The 25948-nt window shown below is 46.0% G+C and overlaps 1 protein-coding gene across 2 annotated transcripts in view; it reads left to right on the top strand.

Annotated features, from left to right (window-relative positions):
* Positions 1–10544, top strand: part of LOC143770375 (fish-egg lectin-like) — a 135304-nt gene extending 124760 nt beyond the window's left edge. Inside the window, exons 1-4 of one of the 2 annotated variants that reach the window (XM_077259975.1) lie at positions 7420–7509; positions 8604–8828; positions 9300–9633; positions 10147–10544. In XM_077259975.1, the coding sequence (XP_077116090.1) occupies positions 7452–7509; positions 8604–8828; positions 9300–9633; positions 10147–10294 (765 nt within the window). In that variant the 5' untranslated portion in view covers positions 7420–7451 and the 3' untranslated portion in view covers positions 10295–10544. Of the gene's footprint in view, positions 1–7419; positions 7510–8603; positions 8829–9299; positions 9634–10146 lie in introns of those variants that run through there. The other variant, XM_077259976.1, reaches the window with a different exon arrangement.
* Positions 10545–25948: the final 15404 nt, after the last annotated feature.

Below are 25948 nucleotides of genomic sequence, written 5' to 3'. Positions count from 1 at the left end.
TTTCCTCATTTAGATCAAAAAGTTGCAACATTTTCAAAATAAAGTGCTTTAAAAGTTGCAAAACAATGATAAGTAACAGCAGAAAAAAAGCCCATTTTTGACTTTGCGCCAAATTCTTGAACGAAACTAGCCATTTTGATGAATTTGGTGCAATAAATGTCAAGTCAAAAATAGAAAAATTGTAAAAGATGAGTCCAGGAACATTGGTCTTTGAATAAAACAGAACACAAGTTCGGCTCCGGTGATCCGGAGAATGTGCTTGTGTTAGGTCAAGTTGTCCTATCAAAGCCGCCCATTAATTAATGTTGGCCAAACTTCCCAATAAGGACAGGCTCAGCTGTCAGTCATATCCAAATAATACTCTTTATAATTCCACCATATGGCGAGGTCCGTTCCGATGGGCTTTGTTGGTCTTCCTTGGCGCCTCCTCTGTCCCTACAGTCGCCGTTCCCCAGCCTTGGTTGATGTGGATGACGCATCCTACATCATCCATACAGCGACGCCAATCTGCCTTCCGCACAGTTGAGGTACAGACCTGCGGAGGCACGTTTCACTTTGCCTAGCTAAGGAAGAGCAAAGTGCTGTAACGTCGAAGCGCTGGCTTTTCCGGGCCATCGGCGCTTTCTCTGTCCTCTCCTGGGCACAAGCACATTACAGGGTAGGGCAACGTGCACCTGCGCAGGTCTGTGCTTTACTATGCAGAAGGGAGATTGATGGCATTGTGTGCATGGTATCATCTACATCAGTCAAGGCAGGAGGAAGCTGTTTGCGCCGGTAAAGTAGACGCCGAGCAAGACCAGCGATGCCCATCGGACCGTGCCTTATGGTTAAATTCTAAAATGTATTTTTCGGGGATATGCAGAGGGAGTTTGGGGCTTTTATACAGGTTGAAGAACCTTGGTAAAAGAGGCATTAAACTTGGTGGCTTTAGTATAGAATGGGAAAAGCTGGTTCACTTTAAATTTTTTGCTCATTAATGACCAACGAGCATTCATTAAATATGGTTAGATTGGATATAAATATTCGTACCGGTAAGGTCTAATTCAGAGGAGCATTTTGTACCAGGGATGTAACTGTACAAATTAAGGATATTCCATGGGTCAACAAAAACTGAACTTGTGGACCCAATTGAGTTGATGGCCCTCAAGGTTTGGTTCTGTAGACCCCTGTTTAAGGAGGGATTGGGATGTCACATACAGAATATGTAAATCCAGCAATCCCAATGAAGGATTAACATTTCACAATTATTCCAAAAACTTTAAAAACATAATAGAAAAATGAAGGAGGGGGTGAATAAAATCACATGGATGACAAGCTTCAAAGCAAACTGGTTCTTAATCACAGCTTATCCAGGGTGGTTCGAAATGCATCATCCATGTGTGACATCTGACCTCACTAAGGCTAAGTTCACACTAGCGTTGTGCGCCGCTGCGTCGGCGACGCAACGCACAACGCACGCAAAAACGCGGCAAAACGCACGCAAAAACGCTGCGTTTTGCGACGCATGCGTCGTTTTTTGCCGAAAATCGGACGCAAGAAAAATGCAACTTGCTGCGTTTTTTTGGTCCGACGCTTGCGGCAAAAAAGACGCATGTGTGGCACAACGCAACACAAAAAAACGCATGCGTCCCCCATGTTAAGTATAGGGGGCGCATGACGCATGCGTCGCCGCTGCGTCGCCGACGCAAACCCGACGCACATTAGCTTAACGCTAATGTGAACGTAGCCTAATGGATTGTGTGCTTTCAAGGATGGACCTTCACATCAAGGTGGGATAGAAGAGCAATATCCAGAGGCAAAGCTGCCCAGATGACAGATTAGGAGGAATACTGTAAGGTCAACAATAAGAAGGTTTTAAATATTTGCCCCTGAGATAATAACTTCTAAAGTCATCTTATCAGGTAAGGAACAAAAGGCAAGAGAGATGGATGACATCCCTCTACAAACACTTCGGTGACTCCTACATTGATCCCTTCCAAGAGATAAAATGCATCATTATATCTTATCAATAAAGCAAAAAAAACAGAATCTGGTGAAAAAGTTGGATTTATCCAGTTTTATCAATCAGTATATCACGTATGTGAAAAATAAAGTTTGTTGTGGGGTCAACATTGATGGATAATAGAGAAAGTTTTCTTTTGTCTGATGTTTTCACAAAAAGCTTTGTTTGCCTTAAAAAAATGAGCTTTACTCATTGCTTAATGTACTTAAAAAAAGTAAAACAAAAATTTAAATTGCTTCAAGATGCGCCAGAAAAAAATGCACAAAAAGAAACTTCCGGAAAAAAAAAAAGCAAAATTGCTATTTTCTGAAGCATTTGCTTATTTGGGGTTTTTTAAGGTTTCAATTGTCGACGTAAATTTTGTGTTCCAGATGTTTGTGTCTAGTTTAAAAATTTTAAAAAAGGTCCTAAATGTTTTGCGCAAACCTCTCCCATGGAGTGATTTTAGTTATGTTGGTAATTTTTGCACAAATTTTGTGGCGTTTTAGCTTTACAGACAACTTTTTATTCTTTAAAAAAAGTAGTGCAAAAAAGTAAAAACAAATCTATATACTGTATATATATATATATATCTATAATATCTTGTAAGAACGAATAATGAGGGCACTCACCCGTCTTCATTAAAATTATTCCTTTATTTGCGAAAATACATCCAGAGAACCAGAGAACGGCCGTTTCGCGCGGTCCTGCGCTTCTACGGGTCCCGTAGAAGCGCAGGACCGCGCGAAACGGCCGTCGTCGTTCTCCTCTGCTCACACGGGCTGAGGCCCCCTCTCTCTCCCCCGGCCATATTGGTTCTCTGGATGTATTTTCGCAAATAAAGGAATAATTTTAATGAAGACGGGTGAGTGCCCTCATTATTCGTTCTTACAAGATATTTTGGATTAAGTGACTGTTTTCCTTGAAGGAGCACCTGAAGTCTTCTAAAATATGGCATAGTAGGACATATGTTCTTGATCTCCACTGAGGAGCCAGAATACAATAAGACAGTGCCGCCTGATTTTTTGTCTTTTTGGCTACATATATATATATATATATATATATATATATATATATATATATATATATATATTCTACAATAATAATTAACCACATGAACTATTTTGAAGAATTTGGTCCAAAAATTTCATTGAATACTACAAGATAAAAAAAGAAAAGTGATTCATAAAAAAAAAGCAAATGATGAATTAGGCCCATTAGAGATCGAAAACATTTTACATTTTTATTTTTTAGGGGACTTTAGAAAAACAGCAATTCTACAATGTTAGGGGTTTTTTTGCATTTTGTTTTTACTGCGATTATTTTGTCAATACCAAACGTTTTTCAATTTTGGGTGAGCAAGTTCTGATGGTCGGAACTCTTCTATTTTCTAATAATTGGTTAAAGTTTTAGAGTTTAAATCAACGGTCACTGATATCTATTTCATACATTTTTTCTTTATTGATTTAGATTTTTTTTTAATTATGAAGAGGCTTTTTTATATTTTAAAATATTTATTTTAACTTTTTCATATACAGTATTTTTTTCCTTATTCCGCTAAGGACTTGACCATGAAATCACACATAATAACATAATGCTGAAAGACAGCCCATTAGAGCCAAATCTATATACAAGGATTGCAGACCTAAGGGTGCGTGTCCACGTTCAGGATGGCCGGCGGTATCGTCGAAGCGGCAAAGCCACTCGGTGCTAAGCCCCGCCCCCTTCTGGGACGCGATGATGCCGGATGTGTTCATTGTACACATCCGGCATCATCGCACCCCTCGCCATAGGGCCCTGTGTTATGCCTTGCGGGGACGCAGCGTCCCCGCAAGGTAAACGGACATGATGCGATCTGAAAAGACGCGCATCATGTCCGGAGTCGCAGTAAAGCCGGATGCGTGTTTCCACGCATAGTTGACACGGGATTTCATAAAATCCCCTCCACTATGCTGGAACATCTGGATGCTGCGTATTTGACGCTGCAGCTCTGCACAGCGTCAAACATGCAGTGTTTACTGACCGTGGACACGTACCCTTAGGGCTTTTATTACACCTGCGTCAGGCACGAACATTCATTGGCACAGAACTCCTGCATGGTCACTTTTATTTCATAATTGTAATTAGAGATGTTCAAATCTGCCAAAATTTTAATTCATAGAATTCTTTCATGATTCAACTAGGAAATTTAATATGCATCAAATTTATTCAATACAACTGAAATTGCCCTAATAGCAAAAAAAATTGTTTATTATGTTCTGAAGTCTTCCGACCGCGAAGATTAATAAATGAATGGACCAGGAAAGGGCTTAAAAGACAATAAACTATCATAATCACCATTCCCTCATTTGTCTCTTCCGCCATTTCTCCTATGGCTTTCTAAGACCCACTCCATACTCTGGTCTCCTCTTCACAAATGCCTCCAGTGATGGCTTTCTTAGATACACTATGCATTCTGGTTTCATGTTCACCTCCACGATGGTTTTCTTAGACCCAGTTGGTCACTCTTGCACTTTGGTCCCCTCTTCATTAATGCCTCCAGTGATGACTTTCTTAGAACCAGTCCATATTTTGATATTCTCTTCACCAAAGTCTCCAGTGATGGCTTTCTTAGAACCAGTCCATATTTTGGTATCCTCTTCTCCAATATCTCCATTGATTGCTTTTTTAAACCCATTTCCCACTCTGGTCTCCTATTCACCAATGCCTCCAGTGATGGCTTTCTTAGACCCACTCCGCACTCTAGTCTCCTCCTCAACAATGCCTTCAGCGATGGATTTCTTAGACCCACTCTTCCCTCTGGTCTCCTCTTCACCAATGCTTCCAGCGATGGCTTTCTTAGTCCCATTCTGCACTGTGGTCCCCTCTTCACCAATGCCTCCAGTGATGGCTTTCTTAGTCCCATTCTGCACTGTGGTCCCCTCTTCACCAATGTCTCCAGTGATGGCTTTCTTAGAACCAGTCAATACTTTGGTAGCCTCTTCATCCATATTTCCAGTGATTGCTTTCTTAAACCCATTCCCCACTCTGGTCTCCTCTGCACCAATGCCTCCAGCGATGGCTTCACACTCTGGTCCCCTTTTCACCAATGCCTCCAGCGATGGCTTTCTTAAGGTACCGTCACACTCAGCGACACTGCAGCGATATAGACAATGAGCCGATCGCTGCAGCGTTGCTGTTTATGTCGTTGTAGAGACGTCAAACACAGCAGCTCCAGAACGATGTAGGAGCGATCCTGTGACGTAACGGTGACTCACTTATCGTTCTCACAGGTCGTTAGCTCCATGTAAAACATTGCTGATATCGTTGCTTTTGCTGTCAAACACGACAATACACGCCGACCTGACGACCAAATAAAGTTCTGGACTTCTAGCTCCGTCCAGCGATATCACAGCGGGATCCAGATCGCTGCTGCGTGTCAAACACAACGAGATCGCTATCCAGGATGCTGCAACGTCACGGATCGTTGTCGTTCTCGTTGTAAAGTTGCTGAGTGTGAAGGTACCTTTAGACCCAGTGTGTCAATCTGCACTCTCATCTCCTCTTTATCAATGCTTCCAGTGATGGCTTACTTAGGGTACTGTCACACAGTGCAATTTTGATCGCTACGACGGCACGATTCGTGACGTTGCAGCGTCGTATGATTATCCCTCCAGCGTCGTAGACTGCGGTCACACTTTGCAATCACAGCGCTGGAGCGATGCCGAAGTCCCCGGGTAACCAGGGTAAACATCGGGTTACTAAGCGCAGGGCCGCGCTTAGTAACCCGATGTTTACCGTGGTTACCAGCATAAAAGTTAAAAAAAACAAACCGTACATACTCACCATCTGATGTCCGTCAGGTCCCTTGCCGTCTGCTTCCTGCTCTGACTGAGTGCCGCCGTACAGTGAGAGCACAGCACAGCAGTGACGTCACCCCTGTGATCTGCTCTCACTTTCCGGCCGGCAGACAGAGCGGGAAGCGGACGGCAAGGGACCTGACGGACATCAGATGGTGAGTATGTACGTTTTTTTTTTTTTTTACTTTTACGCTGGTAACCACGGTAAACATCGGGTTACTAAGCGCGGCCCTGCACTTAGTAACCCGATGTTTACCCTGGTTACCAGCGAACGCATCGCTGGATCGCTGTCACACACAACGATCCAGCGATGACAGTGGGAGATCCAGCGACGAAAAAAAAAGTTTCAAACGATCTGCTACGACGTACGATTCTCAGCAGGGTCCCTGATCGCAGTAGCGTGTCAGACACTGCGAGATCGTAACGATATCGCTAGAACGTCACGAATCGTGCCGTCGTAGCGATCAAAATTGCACTGTGTGACGGTACCCTTAGACTCACTGTACACTCTGGTCTCCTCTTGACCAATGCCTCCAGCACCAGTTAGGTTTCTATGAATGTTCTGATTTCATAATATGTGCCTCACCATTTGATTACATAGAGCAACGTGGAGTGAAGAGGAGACCAGAGCCGAAATGGAGGAAGTGGGTATGTTAGCAACCCAGCAAGCTCCTAAGAGAAACTGAGGAGGGAGGTAAGTATGATATATATTTTTTCCCTACAAGTGCAATTTAGAACTAGCAGAATGGTTCTGGCTGTGGACATCTTTTTACTTGATTCAGAAGACTTGTATATCCAATCATTTGGATTTGGTAGAATCCGTAAATTTTGGGAAATTGTGAACTCATTTAGAAATTATTCGGTTAGTTTTTAAAAAAAAATTTTTGGGAACATTCTATACACAGGACACAGGATATATCATCAATAAGATCTAATCATTATTTGTGAAACATCCCATAGAAAAATAGAGTCTATTGGCCAGTGATTGCTCCAAAGTCACCTCCAAATTGGGGTCCATTTTTGTGCCAGGAGCTAGACTTACCAGGGAATGTTAGATACTCTAATTAGGCTAGTCTGACCTTGATGTGTTTTTCATTGGTTCAGGAATTTATTTTACAAACAAATGCAATCCATTTTAGGAAGGTTTCCTTCTACAGATTTTAATTTCAGTTTTTACACTGCACCAAAAAGTTCAACCTCTAAGGGTAAAACTTTGTTGCAGTTTTTTAAACTTTTTTTGCATTTCCATAAAACATTCAATAAATGACATAATTTGTAAAATAAATGAAAAAAATCATAGAGTACAAAATAAAATACTAATTTTATGAAGTTCTAAAAAAAAAAGTCAAAGCCCCTTACACAAATAAACACACATAAAACTAATTTAAAAAAATATCAATGTGTATGGGTCTTTATTCTGGTGTTCTATGGATAGAGAAATACGTTTTTCCATTCTTCATGATGTTTACCAAGAAATCAACACAGACTCAGTTAAGGAGCAGATCATTATCTCCTTCCCTGAAATTCTGACCATTAGTAAGGTGGTTGCAGTGTAAGGAGGAGTCGGGGTCCTGTATAAATAGGATGGAGTTTGTAGCTTATGACATTCCCTGACTCCATCTCCAGTCACCATGAGCTTCATCCTCGGACTGATCCTGTTCTGCTCAGGAGCCTCTTATATTGCTGCCGGTAAGACCTTCTTCTCCTTTGACCATTTCTCTACCTCCATGTCTGACTCCCATTGATGTAGAAGAGTACTGACCATTTATATGACATGTGCACTAATGATCCTTTTTTTATTTAAAAAAAATATGATTAGTTATTTAATAGTTTATGTAATTTAGACCGGTAGTCCATAATAGAGAAAGGACTTTTTTTTGTGGAGGATAGGAGCCATATACAAGTTCATATATATGCAGTTGGGCTAACCAAGAGCTAAATAATATTCAACACCATACAGGTGGGATCCTTTGGCTGTGGCTTTCCCCAGCTAGTTTGTAGGCAACTGTAGATGGATCCTTCGGATCTTGGTAGCCTGTAATATCCAGAAAGTTCCTATATATAAGTTTGGATAAGATCCTTGTTGATTTATATGGTTTGCAGCCCCCAAAAAAAGGTCCTATAGATGTCAAAAGTTTGCATCTGACACTTTTAGGGTTTTTATCCATTGTACCGTCCATGAATCACTGACCATGCTCAGATCTGAAGACCCTGCCCGACGCTCTGAGCTAAATGCTTAGAAGGCATATTTGAGTCAGTTATCTCAACTCGGGAAGCCTGGTGGTTGGCCCAGTGGTCAACCCAGTGGTTGGCCCAGTGGCCATTTTGGTGGGCAGTCTAGTGGTCAGTTGAGGTCTTCCAATCTGAGCAGTCAATGCTCTGATGTGGGAAACAACCAAACTTTTTGTGGTTGCTGCAAGCTGATGAGATCCATCTATTAATGTATTTTTCTTGAATTTCATGGGGGGGGGGTTTTGCTAAATGATATTGTCTTCTTTTATTGCATCCAACATAATTAAAGGTCAATTACCAGATCGCAAAAAGTGTTATTGTACCTCACTGTCATTATTTTGTCCCTGAGGGTTGATCTTGTGGACTGTGGCTGCAGCCCATTGAGGGAAAGGAGGTTGTGAGCAAACAGTCAAGAAATTAGGAGATGTGTCTTACCTTGGACATCCTAGTCTGTGTTCCAAAAACTTGTCTAAATGATAACTCGTGTTCACACTACAGGAGAGTAAACATACAAACTAATTGAACTTTTTGTGATCTTTTTTTGTCTCCAGATTTTCAATGTACTGAAATACCTGGAAAACTAAAACAGATTGATGCTGGTGCTGGACAAGTGTATGGTGTGAATAATGACGGAAACATCTTCTTGGTGACCAGTAGCTTACAACAAGTTCCTGGGCAGCTCATTCATGTGTCGGTAGGACCGGCTGGAGTCTGGGGAGTCAATAATGCCAGCGTTGTCTTCAAACTTCAAAACAATCAATGGCAGTCTGTAACAGGTGAGATGTGTCCACATTACATTGTCAAGATGTCTATGTGTCTAGTGGCAATGCTTACTAGATAGGTGTCTGCCGAATGCTTAGTTGGCCAACAGTCATCTTGACTGACCGTCCATGTATTTTCAATTATGTAATCTGTACTAAAACCCAGTGTCAAAGAGAAAAGAAGCCGAAGGTTGGGTATGTAATGTTGGACAAGGTTTTACACAGCGAGAGAAACTTTTTGAATCCACTTTTCACCATGGCCAAGAGATTGGGATTCTGAATGGAGGACCCCTCTAAACCACAACATTTCTTAATAAAGTATGTGACAATGGGTTTTCTCAACAGGACAAGAGCTTTAGGTCATTGGGTCTTATTTGTGTGTAATAACATAGGATGACAACGCTTGAGGAATAATTTACGTGTGAAACCATAGTTGTCTTGCATCCTGTATGTAACAAGTGTTCTTTCCGTTCTTGATATCTACAGGACTCTTGAAGCAGGTGGACGCCGGTGGTAATCAGTTCCTGGTTGGAGTAAACGCTGACAACAGCGTTTATTGCTTGAAACAGAGTTGTGTAACTTCAAAGGCTTCATTGGTGTCATTTAGCCCTGTGGATGGAAAACTGAAATATTACAGCTGCGGTTCTGCCGGTTGCTGGGGTGTTAACGGCGACAACAATATCTTTTTCCGTCAAAATGTGAGCCCTGATGCGTGTGTAGGAAGTCAATGGCTGCAGGTTGATGGCAGACTCCTCATGTTGGAAGTCAGCACCGATGGATTTGTCTATGGGGTCAACGAGGCTGGAAATGCTTTCAGAAGGTGAGTGCTTGACTCTATTACTGTACTAAGCCAATACAATTTGCACCCCTCTCCCCCATTTGTATTCTTCTTTCTCTGAGGAGTACAGATATCCATTAAAATTGATACTTACTGATATCACCGAGAACCATATCATGTTTCCATGTGGAGCATTCTAGTCACTTGGCACTACCCTATTTTTTGTAGTAAACTTTCACAACTTTTTGAACATAACAGAGGCCGAAACAGTATAAGAGAACACCAAGAGCTTACAATGGTCTTCCCACTCTTACCACTTGTGCCCCATTTATAGAGGACATAAGACTTCTGTTCAGACCTCCACTGATAATAGGAAAGATGGAGAGGACCATAAAGTTGTCCATTAGTCTCACAAATATGTTTTATCCTAGGGGAGCTCTGTAGAATTCATACATGTTATTGACGTGAAACCCGTTAGAATTTCTCTTCCGTGTACATATTGAACTGTGTTGCTCTGCTCCATATCTGTATCACCACTGATTCTCTTTTTTTTAGGGATGGTATCTCTGCCAATAACCCAACTGGCACAGTGTGGACTCTTCTAGATTTTTGCGGAACCTTCAAGCATATCACTTACGATTCCGGATTCCTTTGGCTTCTGTCTCGGGCTGGAGACATTTATAGGTGCAATAATCAAAACTAAAACCATCACGATGAAACTAAAAGTGAAAAACATCCATCCACTGATCTGATGATCTTGCGCATCATGTGCCCGCTCACTAGTCAACGCAGGGCTGCAGCGGCATTAGAATTTGGGGATATGCAATATTTTTGGGGAGGCATTTTTTTTTTAACAAATAGAAATCATTGTTCAAATATCTTTTCCATAAAAAGAGAGAATATTTTCTGTGTTTTTTTATGTTTGGATAACAAATAAAGATATTTTCAAATTACTGATTGCTTTTTTATTCACCACTTTTCTCATAGATATAGAAAAACACTAAGGGGTTATATGGGACTATTACATTTCATGACTATGGACCAGCAGAACTAAACAGGCAGGTAACTGCCAAATTCTGCCAGCGCAGAGTGGTCACAGACTGCTCCTGCTGGCGATTCAGCAGCTTCCACAGTGGCTTCTCATCTGTTCTACTCTGCTGACAGGGTGTAACTGTTGACATCATTCCTATTGACTGCCGGCTCCCCGCTTCCTAGCTGGGGGGAGCCAGCTGTCGCTTAGCATGACGTCGGCAGTCACGCCCCATCAACAGAGGAGCCTGGAAGAACAAGAGCTGATATGTTGTCATGGAGCAGCCAGGATCCAAGAGGCCTGGATCGCCCCACCTGGGCAGTGGGGAACTCGGTGCCGGGTCTGGTCTTAAAGGGGATGTCACGGTGGCTGCGACCCGGTCCGTGGCCCTGGATGTGCAATTAAAGGGAAAAGGTCTTTAAGGGGAATTTGTAATGTCTATGTTCGTGACACCACCTGTGGTGTTTGGTCAGTAGGGACCGATGCTGCTTAAAGGGGTCTTCTGGGGTGATTTGTTGCAGCAAGATGGTAACGTTTCCCACAGGTGAAGCGGGGTCCCCAGGGCTTCCCAGGTATATGGCAAGATGGTGTAAGCCAATAAATGCACAAAGAACGATAACACAGGTTTGCAAGTCTTTACCAGGTTTACTGATGGTAGTAGTAGTCCTCAGTCCAGGGTACCAAGTACAGGGTAGCTGTCGTCCGGCTGGCTTGGAGGCAATAAGAGATCCCTTTACCAGGTGAAGTCCGTAAGCCTTTCCTTCTAGTGCCGTTTAATTAGGTCACTGCTGCTTAAAGCTCAGTGCAAGTCCCCTTCCTCCTGTCCTAAGACAGATGTCTGTACGATAGGGAGTTTGAGCCTTCTTATAGGATATCTTAAATGACCCGGCTCTCATGGTCACTGCTTCACCTCAGACTTGTTACGGGCAATTGACATATAGTGCTTTGCCCTCCGGTTCTGACACGCTTCCAGGAGAACAACACGACCTCGGGCTCCCGGTACCCGGCTTCTGAGCTCTGACTCTGAGGGTGTCTTTCCACTGTTCCCCTCCTGAGCCCTTTCCTCCTCTATACTACTTTCCTCTAAGCTCCTCTACAATTCAACTCTCCATTGGCTTCTCTTTCCAGGGGTAGTAGCTCCCTCGTGGCTGCTCGGCCCCCACGTTTTGCTCCAGACGTCCTTCTACTCTCCTCTCTCAGACTGACTGACTCCTCCTCCAAACCAGGATGCATAAAGCTAAGGTACGCTCCCCTGAATCCGGGTTCTGAGCTCCCCCTCCTGGCCTAGATTCAGATGTGTTGAATGTAAGTGCCTTACCTTACGGTTCTATATATTGTCTTTTATTTTAATAAATTACTGAAGATTTGTAATACCTCTGCCTGGTGCCTGTTTCCTGGGAGCGCTGAACAGACTGGATGAACCCTTTTTTTTTTTTCTGAATTTCACTCCACGGTCTCCTGGCTGAGAGATCCATTGTATCCAGACTATAGCTGCATATCAGGGAGACAAGGCATCTCATTCAGACCACAAAGGTCGATACGCTATGATACAAGCCACACCAAAGGTGAGCATTTTAGCCTTTGAAAATTGAGTTGAACTAAATAATCTGCACTTATATCTGCGCCCTGTTTCTCGTCTTTTTCCCCTCTCCTAAACCCTGTAGCCACGGGGTTTTATATCTCTGATTACCTGATAGAAAGAATCCCCTCTTGCCTCCTAGTGTTACATCACCCTCCCCCGAAGGGAAGGCAACATCACTGCAGCAACCGGTTACCTGGGGGTGCTGTTGTGAACTATATTTCTTGGCTCCCTCTTGTGGTCACTAGCGGTATGGCACTTGGATTGTTTTCCCCCAGGTTGGTACTCACCTGGTACTCAGTCTAGTGCCTGGAATCGATGTAATCAGTCTATGTCTGTTTTCTCCTGACTCCTGGTCTCCTGATTTTTGCAAGATAAGCTAAGTTCCGCTTTCTTATTTTTGTTTATTTGCTTGCTCTTATTTTGTTCCAGCATTGTTCAAAATGTGATTCCTGATTTTGCTGGAAGCTCAAGGGGGCTGATATTCGCCCCCCACACCGTTAGTCGGTGTGGGGGTTCTTGGATATTCAGCGTGGATATTTTTGTAGGGTTTTTGCTGACCGCATAAGTCCACTTCCTATTTTCTGCTATTATTTAGTGGGCCTCTCTTTGCTGAATCTAGTTCATTCTTACGTTTGTCTTTTCTTCTTACCTCACCGTTATTATTTGTTGGGGGCTTGTATGATAACTTTGGGGTCTTTTCTCTTGAGGCAAGTGAGGTCTTATTTTCTCTGAAAGGGTTAGTTAGTTCTCCGGCTGGTGCGAGACGTCTAGAACCAACGTAGGTACGTTCCCCGGCTGCTTCTAGTTGTTGTGCTAGGATCAGGTATGTGGTCAGCCAAGTTACCACCTCCCTATGAGCTGGTTTTTGTGTTTGCGGACTTAGCTGGATCTCCTGAGATCCTCTACCACTAGGATCACAACAGTATTCCAGGCCTAAAAGTGAATTGCAGAAGCGAGATTAAAAGAAAAGAAGTTCTGAGTTTTTTTTTTTTTCTTCCTCTCCTTTTTTTCTGAGTGGCTTGAAGCTCTGCTGCAGACATGAATGTTCAGACTCTGATTACTAGTGTGGATCAGCTTGCTGCACGAGTGCAGGGCATTCAGGATTTTGTTACTAGTAGTCCTATGTCAGAGCCTAAGATACCTATTCCTGAGCTGTTCTCTGGAGATCGATTTAAATTTGGAAATTTTAGGAATAATTGTAAATTGTTTCTATCTTTGAGACCTCGTTCGTCTGGAGACTCAGCTCAGCAAGTTAAAATTGTTATCTCCTTCTTGCGTGGCGACCCTCAGGATTGGGCTTTCTCATTGGCGCCAGGAGATCCGGCATTGGCAAATATTGATGCGTTTTTTCTGGCGCTCGGATTGCTTTATGAGGAGCCCAATCTTGAAATTCAGGCAGAAAAAGCGTTGCTGGCTATCTCTCAGGGCCAGGATGAAGCTGAAGTGTATTGCCAAAAATTTCGGAAATGGTCCGTGCTTACTCACTGGAATGAGTGTGCTCTGGCCGCAAATTTCAGAAATGGCCTTTCTGAAGCCATTAAGAATGTGATGGTGGGTTTTCCCATTCCTACAAGTCTGAATGATTCTATGGCTCTGGCCATCCAGATTGATCGACGTTTGCGGGAGCGCAAATCTGCTAATCCTCTGGCAGTGTTGTCTGAACGGACACCTGACTCAATGCAATGTGATAGAATTCAGACTAGAACCGAACGGCAAAATCATAGACGTCAGAATGGGTTGTGTTTTTACTGTGGTGATTCTACACATGTTATCTCAGCATGCTCTAAACGCCTAACAAAGGTTATTAGTCCTGTCGCCATTGGTAATTTGCAGCCTAAGTTTATTTTGTCTGTGACTTTAATTTGCTCATTGTCTTCCTACCCTGTTATGGCATTTGTGGATTCAGGTGCTGCCCTGAGTCTTATGGACTTGTCGTTTGCCAGGCGCTGTGGTTTTGTCCTGGAGCCTTTAGAAAATCCTATTCCTCTTAGAGGAATTGATGCTACGCCATTGGCGGAGAATAAACCGCAGTATTGGACACAAGTGACCATGTGCATGTCTCCTGAACATCGGGAGGTGATTCGTCTTCTTGTTCTGCATAAAATGCATGATTTGGTCGTTTTAGGTCTGCCATGGTTACAGACCCATAATCCAGTTTTGGATTGGAAGGCTATGTCTGTGTCAAGTTGGGGTTGTCAGGGAATTCATTGCGATTCCCCGTCGGTGTCTATTGCTTCTTCTACTCCTTCTGAAGTCCCTGAGTATTTGTTGGACTATCAGGATGTATTCAGTGAGTCCAGGTCCAGTGCCCTTCCTCCTCATAGGGACTGTGACTGCGCTATAGATTTGATTCCTGGTAGTAAATTTCCTAAGGGACGATTATTTAATCTATCTGTACCTGAGCATGCCGCGATGCGTTCTTATATAAAGGAATCTTTGGAGAAGGGACATATTCGTGTAGCGCCCCCACTGCCGCAGGGCCGAGGGGTACCCGGTACCGGGCCTCTAAGTCTCTGCTCCGGGGGTTGTCACGGCGGCTAGGCCCCGGTCCGTGACCCTGCCGTGGAGCGCACAGTGAATAATAGGTGTGGATGATGGTAGTGGTGGTGCGGTGCAGTAAATAACGAGGACACCAGGTTGCAGTCTCTTTACCTCTTTACTGAAGATCTCTGGGTCCTCAGTCCAGAATACGGTTCACCAGGCTGCGCAAGTCCGGCCGGTCCGATGGCACCTCCAGAGTTCTCCTCACAGGTGGAAATCGGTGCCTTCCTTCTAGCGCTATGTGTTGTGGTCCTTCCCTGCTGTGCTTACGGAAAGTCCCCCACAACCGTTGTGTCTGTTTCTTAAGTTCCCTCACAACTCGATTAAATGATGTTCTTCTAATCCTCCGTCCCTCCCTGTTGTTCTGGTTGGGACGGCACCCGTTTGACGGGTAGGCTCAGAGCTCTTCCGGGACCCTAGAGTCGCCCCTCTCCACAAGTTGCCCCCCAAGACTGCATAGGTGATTTGAGTTAGACAGCCCGCCTTAGACTGACTGTCCTGCCGCTGTTTAGAGTATTGCTTGAAGCTGAATGTTAATATACTCCCTCGGCGTTCCGGCCACCGGTAGTGCGCCTCAGTAGGATGTTGCTCCGGTCTTACAGCACGACTCCTACTGGTATTTCTCCTTTGCGTGATCTCGTTTCTCACTCAGCACAATCTATTTCTCTTCTAATCCTTTCTTGGGCACCGCCGCTACCCGGAGCAGGCACGGTCCCGTTACGTTCGTTCAAGTTGCCAAGCCTCTGTCAGGATCCCACCCCTGACAGAGACCCTACTGTATCTTCCCCCTACAACACCCTCTGCCACAAGGTGTTGCCTGGTTCCAACCCAGTCAGCTTTCTAATCTAACTTCCTGCCTGACCCCCAGTTTACCCACTATGGTGGGGAGTGGCCTAATGAATAGCACCCTTAGCTCCCCCCGGAGGCCCAGCTGTGAAATGTATTGGTGTCTGTGATACCTGATCAGATGAACTCCTTCAGTGCCATCAGACACACCATAGCTCCCCATAGTGGCGGAGCCACAGTACTGCAACGACCAGGACTCTGGGGCGCTGCACTCCCCCCTGGTTAAACACAGTACTCCGGGACTGGGAAGAAAACAACAATACAAGTTAGCAAAAAGACATACAGTTTTGTTGAGTGTAATAACAATAAGTATACTTGAACAGGCTTCCCTTTATGGGAGGTAAGGACACTTGAACGTTACAAACATGGTTAAATATCATAGCAACATGCTATAAATAACTCTTCTTACCCAACCGGGTATTCTACTAAGTGCAAAATTGTTGAACAATAATTTAACATTGCCTTTAAGGACATACACTCTGAATCCACTAAAGACCTTCCTATAATCACATTATAAGGTATTTTAACTTTTTCATTCTCCTTCTTTAAATCTGCAGGACCGCCTGTCCTATCGGCACCAGACCTACTGCCTCTCCTTTCAGTTACAGGACCGCCCCGTTCAGCCAGGGCCTTCTGCCTTTTCAACTACTATACACAGTATAGAACATAACATTACTTTCAGTTTAAGAGCACTGAGCCATCTCTTCATGACTCCTATGAGGACTCAGGGTTTACCTTCTATCCTAACTTTCTATCAACATTATCAAAACATTTTCTATCGAACATTAAGCCTTCTCATTATCTTTCTCTCTATCATGCATGCTGGACAGCACTCTATCCCCTACGGGTCCACTGCATCCTTCTTCTATCTCTCACCTTTTTCTTCTCAGATAACATCATCAATATTTCTTCACAATTTAACTAGTCAAATACATATAACTTATTCATGTAAACATCATCATCACTTTCTGTCGTCAAAGCATTATTGCTATTTGTCTTAAAGCAATATCACGGTTTACGCGCAACAAATGAATATCCCCATTAAGAGGGGACCAAGTCTCTATGAGGTAGCACGCCTTCTCAACCTACCAGTCCATACTCAGCAAAGGTTCCAGTGTGGTATCTTCACAAAGAGTCCTTCTTTAAGTAAAACCAGTAGGGAGCGCCTTTAATAAGGTGCAAACTATATACAAGAAGTTCGGATCATGCACTGTTCATGATTTCAGCAGTTCTAAAACTTGTGCAAAAACTTTGGAAAAACAAACAAAACAAAACAATAGGGATCCCAGGTCAACAAAAGGATCCCTTTAAAAGTTTACCCTGAACGGGTTTAGCGAAACAACAGGAAAACAGTAACTATTTACAGATTCATGGCATCGAGGTTTATTCTTCCAAGTCTGGGGGCGGCTTCCGTGAGTACCGGTCTCCTCCGGCCACCACATAAAGGGCGTCTGCACCCTGGATAGGGGTCTGGGTACCCACGGTTCTCCTTGGAGTAATGGCCCGCAAGCATTTGGCGCACAGGGAAATCGGGGCAATGACCGCCGGCCTCGGTGAATCATCAGAGGGTGGTACTGTCACTTCCGGCTTGTATTTACGCACATGCAGGGCATACCACCCCTTATCCCCCCAGTGGCGGGTGTACCGAACCCGGTCTCCTGGGTAAAGATCCCGGCCTGGGTGTCCCTCAATGAGGTGCGTCTCTACATCCCGCCGGTTTACAAACACTTCCAAGGCAAGACCGGGCTCCTTAATGAAGCCCCAACCTCCCTGCAGCCGGAAGGTGTTGATCACGCCATAGCGCTGCGGGCCCCAGTTCTCCTCAGCAACCTGCCTGACTTGGGCTTTGTTCTGAAGGTCTTTTTCTCGTTCAGCCTGACGCCGGAGCTCCTTCTTGCGGGCCCACTCCTCTTCTTGCTGGCGCAGCTGTTGGCGGTATTCCCTCTGGCGGATGACTTCGATACTCTCCCCCTCTTCCTGGGCATCCCCTGGGAACCCCATCAGATTGGTAGTGGCCGCGTGGGTCCATTTGAAGGTTACCCATTCTCCCTGGAGCTGCGTGGGTTGTTTGATGGGCCGTAGGGGGCGATCGGCCGTCTGCAGAGTTTCCCAGGGCCTCTCGCATTCAAGAAGGCTACACACTCGCCCGGGTGGTCGTGGTGGGGGTGAGTCTACATCCACCAGCAGGGGCTCTTCAATCGCCACGCCGGGATCGGCGCGGTTACCTGCTTCTGACGCATCTCCGGTGCCGGCCTCCTCTGTTGTCGGCTGCAAGACCGATACCTGGTGCGGGTGCGGCTCCTCGCCAGGGGTGGTTGCTCGCTGGCACAGACTCCGGAACTGCCGGCACAGCTCCTCCACTTCCGCCCCGAGGATTTCCTGATTAGTGCAGCCTGGTAAAGACTCCGCCGGCTCCCATTGGTAGAACCTGGCACAGGTCTTCTCTCCCTCTCCGGGGTGACTTCCGCGCTCCATGCTGCCAATCGGATTCTGCCTCGTGACCTTCAGAGGCTCTTGTCCCTCCCCGTCCGGAGGGCGGCCTTTCTCTCCTCCACCATCCCACACTAGGAGGCGGGCCCTTCTCCTTGATGGGCATATTCTCTGGACATAGTAATATCGGTGAGGGGCGGGCTCCATCTTCGCGCCACTCTTCCAAGCTACGCCGACGAGGACACGCCCCATGCTCCCTGCGCGCCACATAGTGTTATAATGGCGGCGGTTTTGGCGGGGAATGTCGTAACACAGTCTTTACAACATAATACAGTCCTAGCACAATAAACCACAGTTCCAAGGCACACATGACCTGATTCTCCAGGCTTAAGTAGATCCTGTTCGTGACGCCAAGTTGTAGCGCCCACACTGCCGCAGGGCCGAGGGGTACCCGGTACCGGGCCTCTAAGTCTCTGCTCCGGGGGTTGTCACGGCGGCTAGGCCCCGGTCCGTGACCCTGCCGTGGGGCGCACAGTGAATAATAGGTGTGGATGATGGTAGTGGTGGTGCGGTGCAGTAAATAACGAGGACACCAGGTTGCAGTCTCTTTACCTCTTTACTGAAGATCTCTGGGTCCTCAGTCCAGAATACGGTTCACCAGGCTGCGCAAGTCCGGCCGGTCCGATGGCACCTCCAGAGTTCTCCTCACAGGTGGAAATCGGTGCCTTCCTTCTAGCGCTATGTGTTGTGGTCCTTCCCTGCTGTGCTTACGGAAAGTCCCCCACAACCGTTGTGTCTGTTTCTTAAGTTCCCTCACAACTCGATTAAATGATGTTCTTCTAATCCTCCGTCCCTCCCTGTTGTTCTGGTTGGGACGGCACCCGTTTGACGGGTAGGCTCGGAGCTCTTCCGGGATCCTAGAGTCGCCCCTCTCCACAAGTTGCCCCCCAAGACTGCATAGGTGATTTGAGTTAGACAGCCCGCCTTAGACTGACTGTCCTGCCGCTGTTTAGAGTATTGCTTGAAGCTGAATGTTAATATACTCCCTCGGCGTTCCGGCCACCGGTAGTGCGCCTCAGTAGGATGTTGCTCCGGTCTTACAGCACGACTCCTACTGGTATTTCTCCTTTGCGTGATCTCGTTTCTCACTCAGCACAATCTATTTCTCTTCTAATCCTTTCTTGGGCACCGCCGCTACCCGGAGCAGGCACGGTCCCGTTACGTTCGTTCAAGTTGCCAAGCCTCTGTCAGGATAGAAAAATAGAAAATCCCACCCCTGACAGAGACCCTACTGTATCTTCCCCCTACAACACCCTCTGCCACAAGGTGTTGCCTGGTTCCAACCCAGTCAGCTTTCTAATCTAACTTCCTGCCTGACCCCCAGTTTACCCACTATGGTGGGGAGTGGTCTAATGAATAGCACCCTTAGCTCCCCCCGGAGGCCCAGCTGTGAAATGTATTGGTGTCTGTGATACCTGATCAGATGAACTCCTTCAGTGCCATCAGACGCACCATAGCTCCCCATAGTGGCGGAGCCACAGTACTGCAACGACCAGGACTCTGGGGCGCTGCACTCGTCCATCCTCTTCCCCTCTTGGTGCGGGATTCTTTTTTGTGGCCAAGAAAGACGGGTCTTTGAGACCTTGTATAGACTATCGGCTTCTGAATAAAATCACGGTCAAATTTCAGTATCCTTTGCCACTATTGTCGGACTTGTTTGCTCGGATTAAGGGTGCCAAGTGGTTCACCAAGATAGATCTTCGTGGTGCGTACAACCTTGTGCGCATTAAGCAGGGAGATGAATGGAAAACTGCGTTTAATACGCCCGAAGGTCATTTTGAGTACTTGGTGATGCCTTTTGGGCTCTCTAATGCTCCTTCAGTGTTTCAGTCCTTTATGCATGATATCTTCCGAAAGTATCTAGATAAATTTATGATTGTTTATCTGGATGACATTCTGGTTTTTTCTGATGATTGGGATTCTCATGTGGAGCAGGTCAGGATGGTGTTTCAGGTTTTGCGTGATAATGCTTTGTTTGTGAAGAGCTCAAAGTGTCTCTTTGGAGTGCAGAAGGTTTCCTTTTTGGGTTTTATTTTTTCCCCTTCTACTGTGGAGATGGACCCAGTCAAGGTCCGAGCTATTCATGATTGGACTCAACCCATGTCTGTTAAGAGTCTTCAGAAGTTCTTGGGTTTTGCTAATTTCTACCATCGTTTTATTGCTAATTTTTCTAGCGTTGTTAAACCTTTGACTGATATGACCAAGAAAGGTTCTGATGTTGCTAATTGGGCTCCTGCAGCCGTGGAGGCTTTCCGGGAGCTGAAGCGCCGGTTTACTTCGGCGCCTGTTTTGTGCCAGCCTGATGTCTCACTTCCCTTTCAGGTTGAAGTGGACGCTTCTGAGATCGGTGCAGGGGCTGTTTTGTCGCAGAAAGGCTCTGGTTGTTCTGTGATGAGACCATGTGCTTTTTTTTCTAGGAAATTTTCGCCTGCTGAGCGGAACTATGATGTTGGTAATCGGGAGTTGTTGGCTATGAAGTGGGCATTTGAGGAGTGGCGTCATTGGCTCGAGGGAGCAAAGCATCGTGTGGTGGTCTTGACTGATCACAAAAATTTGATGTATCTCGAGTCTGCTAAGCGCCTGAATCCTAGACAGGCTCGTTGGTCGTTGTTTTTCTCCCGTTTTGTCTTTGTGGTCTCATACCTGCCTGGTTCGAAGAATGTGAAGGCTGATGCCCTTTCTAGGAGTTTTGTGCCTGACTCTCCTGGAGTCTCAGAGCCAGCTGGTATTCTTAAAGAGGGAGTAATCTTGTCGGCCATTTCTCCTGATTTGCGACGTGTGTTGCAGAGATTTCAGGCTGGTAGACCTGACCCTTGCCCACCTGATAGACTGTTTGTTCCTGATAAATGGACCAGCAGAGTTATTTCCGAGGTTCATTCCTCAGTGTTGGCAGGGCATCCTGGGATTTTTGGTACCAGAGATTTGGTGGCTAGGTCCTTTTGGTGGCCTTCCTTGTCGCGGGATGTGCGTTCTTTTGTGCAGTCCTGTGGGATTTGTGCTCGGGCTAAGCCTTGCTGTTCTCGTGCCAGCGGGTTGCTTTTGACCTTGCCCGTCCCGAAGAGGCCTTGGACACACATTTCCATGGATTTCATTTCAGATCTTCCGGTGTCTCAGGGAATGTCTGTCATCTGGGTGGTGTGTGATCGTTTTTCCAAGATGGTCCATTTGGTACCCTTGCCTAAGTTGCCTTCCTCTTCCGATCTGGTTCCTTTGTTCTTTCAGAATGTGGTTCGTTTGCACGGCATTCCTGAGAATATCGTGTCTGACAGAGGATCCCAGTTTGTGTCCAGATTCTGGCGATCTTTTTCTGCTAAGATGGGCATTGATTTGTCTTTTTCATCTGCCTTTCATCCTCAGACTAATGGCCAAACGGAGCGAACTAATCAGACGCTGGAGGCTTATTTGAGATGTTTTGTTTCTGCGGATCAGGATGATTGGGTGACCTTCTTGCCATTGGCTGAGTTTGCCCTCAATAATCGGGCTAGTTCCGCTACTTTGGTTTCGCCATTTTTCTGCAACTCTGGTTTCCATCCTCGTTTTTCCTCGGGTCATGTTGAACCTTCTGACTGTCCTGGGGTGGATTCCGTGGTGGATAGGTTGCAGCGGATTTGGAATCATGTGGTGGACAACTTGAAGTTGTCACAGGAGAAGGCTCAGCGTTTTGCCAACCGCCGCCGCGGTGTGGGTCCCCGACTTCGTGTTGGGGATTTGGTTTGGTTGTCTTCTCGGTATGTCCCTCTGAAGGTTTCCTCTCCTAAGTTTAAGCCTCACTTTATTGGTCCTTATAAAATTTTGGAAGTTCTTAACCCGGTGTCTTTTCGTTTGGATCTTCCGGTGTCGTTTGCCATTCACAATGTGTTCCATAGGTCTTTGTTACGGCGGTACGTTGTGCCTATGGTTCCTGCTGTTGAGCCTCCTGCTCCGGTGTTGGTTGAGGGCGAGTTGGAGTACGTGGTGGAGAAGATCTTGGATTCTCGTCTCTCTAGACGGAGGCTTCAGTATATGGTCAAATGGAAGGGCTATGGTCAGGAGGATAATTCCTGGGTGGTCGCCTCTGATGTTCATGCGGCCGATTTGGTTCGTGCATTTCACGCTGCTCATCCTGATCGCCCTGGTGGTCTTGGTGAGGGTTCGGTGACCCCTCCTTAAAGGGGGGTACTGTTGTGAACTATATTTCTTGGCTCCCTCTTGTGGTCACTAGCGGTATGGCACTTGGATTGTTTTCCCCCAGGTTGGTACTCACCTGGTTCGTTTGGCCTTGGGTGTTCCTATTTAGACTTCCTGGAAACTCAGTCTAGTGCCTGGAATCGATGTAATCAGTCTATGTCTGTTTTCTCCTGACTCCTGGTCTCCTGATTTTTGCAAGATAAGCTAAGTTCCGCTTTCTTATTTTTGTTTATTTGCTTGCTCTTATTTTGTTCCAGCATTGTTCAAAATGTGATTCCTGATTTTGCTGGAAGCTCAAGGGGGCTGATATTCTCCCCCCACACCGTTAGTCGGTGCGGGGGTTCTTGGATATTCAGTGTGGATATTTTTGTAGGGTTTTTGCTGACCGCATAAGTCCACTTCCTATTTTCTGCTATTATTTAGTGGGCCTCTCTTTGCTGAATCTAGTTCATTCTTACGTTTGTCTTTTCTTCTTACCTCACCGTTATTATTTGTTGGGGGCTTGTATAATAACTTTGAGGTCTTTTCTCTTGAGGCAAGTGAGGTCTTATTTTCTCTGAAAGGGTTAGTTAGTTCTCCGGCTGGTGCGAGACGTCTAGAACCAACGTAGGTACGTTCCCCGGCTGCTTCTAGTTGTGCTAGGATCAGGTATGTGGTCAGCCAAGTTACCACCTCCCTATGAGCTGGTTTTTGTGTTTGCGGACTTAGCTGGAACTCCTGAGATCCTCTACCACTAGGATCATAACAGGGTGCTGCACTTCCCATCCCCCCCCCCCGTTAACTCCAGTACTCCCAGACTGGGAAAGGAAAACATAAACAAACAGGTGTTAAAAGACATGCAGAACATTTTTGAATGCTTAATACCAGGCATAAAACAAAAAAATTCGGGAGGAATTAATTTCTTTAACGTTACCAAACATATTTACACTAATGTAAACAACTCCTACGCTATGCACAGTAACTACCCTTACAGGTATTATATCTTTAAGTCTTCAAAGTGCATTTTTGTTTTCATTAACTATCTCTTTAATACAGTGCAATTACCCTATAAGGGTATACTATCTTCACAATTAAAGTGCATAACTACTCTCATAACTATCAACCACCTTTTCAGGTATGCTACATCACAAATTTATATATTTTATTCAAAAGTGCAATACTTTAACTGGTCAAACAGTGCATAATTTAATCTACAAAACTCTCTAGCACATCAAAATCAGTTCTAACTTTCTAACTTTTCTCAACTCTGAGGTAGTGCAATTCTATTATATAAATCAATATTCAAGTCCAACAATCACATTCTTGAACAGCAGCAACGATGCGAGGCACCCGTTATCAACCCTCAACATAGGTCTGGGGTGAGCTACAAGGCGTATCCAGACCCAGGGTTCTGCCGCACCAACGGGTTTTGCTTCAGGTCTCTATGTAAACAATCAACAATTAAAGGCAACTTTGGAACTGTCCCTTTAAGGGTTACACGTAAAACCAGTAGAAAGCACCTAAGGAGGTGCCAACTATTTACAGTACAGTTTGTGAACCATTCACTGTTCATGATCCTATTGTCTTTTTAAACAAATGAACTCCATAACTGAAAACCTGCTCAGGTTTAATAAAACTTTCAAACTGGAACAACTAGGGAATATTCCAACAGGGTTAAATCAACAGTCATTTTCAAATTTTGAAAAACAGTTTCTTTACTTCCTTTTCCAGGGTAACTGAGAAGGACTGTCACCCCCTGGTCGGGAACACTCTGGATCATACCTCTCCATAGGTACTGTACACCAGGGCTTGCTGGCTAGTTCCACCACAGGTGTCTGAGTGGACTGGTCACGTTTGGGCATTGGCCTGGGCTGTGACTTTTACAGGGGCTGAGGGTGGTACACGCTTTTTGCAGTCTAGTGCATACCATCCTTTTTCTCCAATGTGACGGGTGTAAGTAAAGGCTGAGTCACACATAACGATATCGTTAACGATATCGTTGCAACGTCACGCTTTTGGTGACGTAGCAACGATCCCGCTAACGATCTCGTTATGTGTGACAGCGACCAACGATCAGGCCCCTGCTGGGAGATCGTTGGTCGATGGGAATGATCAGGACCTTTTTTGGTCGCTGATCACCCGCTGTCATCGCCGGATCGGCGTGTGTGATGCCGATCCAGCGATGTGTTCACTTGTAACCAGGGTAAATATCGGGTTACTAAGCACAGGACCGCGCTTAGTAACCCGATATTTACCCTGGTTACCATTGTAAAAGTAAAAAAAAAAACAGTACATACTCACAACCTGACAGATTTTTCTCTTCAAACGCCGCCAAAGATTCCTGTCGCTCCCTCTCCTCCCGGCGCCTGCAGTGCTCCTGCCAGGTAATCATGGGGATCTCCCCCTGGAGCGCGATCAGGTCCTCCCCGTGGGTCCCCCTGCAAACACCATGGGCTCTGGGGAGCTAGCCTGGGATTCACTTACGAGGATAAGTGGAGATGTCAGCTGTCTGCAGATGCTGTCGTCCCGCGGTAGTCGGTGGCATGTCCGTCCAGGTGTCGGTGCTGGTGGGACCGGAAAGGAGCCTAGCAGGATGTCGTCGGGTCCAGAAGATGATATCGAGCTGCCGACCGGGATATCCTCTAGGTACGGTGGTGTGTCATCAAGGGCCTCGTACCCCTGGTCGGGTGGTACATATCGCGGTGGAGGTGAGTCAGCGGTGTCCGTCAGGCCTTTCGCTGTTGGGGTCATCAGAGTCGTGCCCCTTACCTCTGCTTCTGGAGTGCCGAATCTTCTTTTGGGCACCGTACCAGTCAGGGTATTCAGCGGTCGTCCGGTGAGACTTCCGATCAAGGCCTCTCTCCACCCGGTCATGGTTTCCGGCTGCAACCGCGTAAGTTGTCGGGTCAGCTCCTCCACTTCTCTCCACAGGAGGCCCGGGTTCATCGTCTGCGATAGGTACGGTTCTTGCGGGTCCCGGCCGGGAGAGTCCTCTTGCTCCATCTCATGCTCCGGGGTCCGCTCACCTCCCTCTGCCATGTTGATTTCCGGTTCTGGCTCCTCGGCGTTGCTTCCCGCGGTTTTGCTGCACCACGCCCGTCTTCGTGGGCGGTTCCTTTTTTCTCCCCGCCATCCCAGATCAGGAGGCGGACCTCTCTAGTTGATGCTTATATTTCACAGACATAGTAGTATTGATGAGGGGTGGCCCTGGTTTTCGTGCCGTTCCTCCAGGTGCCGCCCACGACAACGAGCCCATTTCCTCCTGCACGCCACATGGTGCTGTAATGGTGGCGGTTTTGGCGCAATTTATAGTGCACAGTCTCTCAGCAAATCACAGTCTCTAAGGCGCACATGACCCAATAATGCTACCACCGGTAAGACTGTCAGTCAGAGCACTGAGTGGTCATGCTGTCAGATGTCAGATGTGACCAGCAGTAATCCTACCGCCCGTAAGACTGTTGGTCAGAACGCTTCAGGACCTTGCTGTCAGATTTCAGCGTGACCCCGCAGCTGTGACTGTGACCCGCGGTAACCTACCGCCAGTAAGACTGTCGGTCAGAGCGCTGCAGGAGTATGCTGTCAGATGTCAGCGTGGCCCTGCAGCTGTGACTGTGACCTGCAGATGTGACTGACGTGCAGTAAAAAGTTTAACACAGCTCAGCAGACGTGGGCTGATGAGACTACTGCTCCCATCGGGTTACGTCTGCTGTCACTGATAACAC

The sequence above is a fragment of the Ranitomeya variabilis genome, chromosome 4, assembly GCF_051348905.1.
Source record: "Ranitomeya variabilis isolate aRanVar5 chromosome 4, aRanVar5.hap1, whole genome shotgun sequence".
In the NCBI taxonomy this organism is placed as follows: Eukaryota; Metazoa; Chordata; class Amphibia; order Anura; family Dendrobatidae; genus Ranitomeya; species Ranitomeya variabilis.
This window is presented reverse-complemented; position numbering and strand designations above follow the sequence as displayed.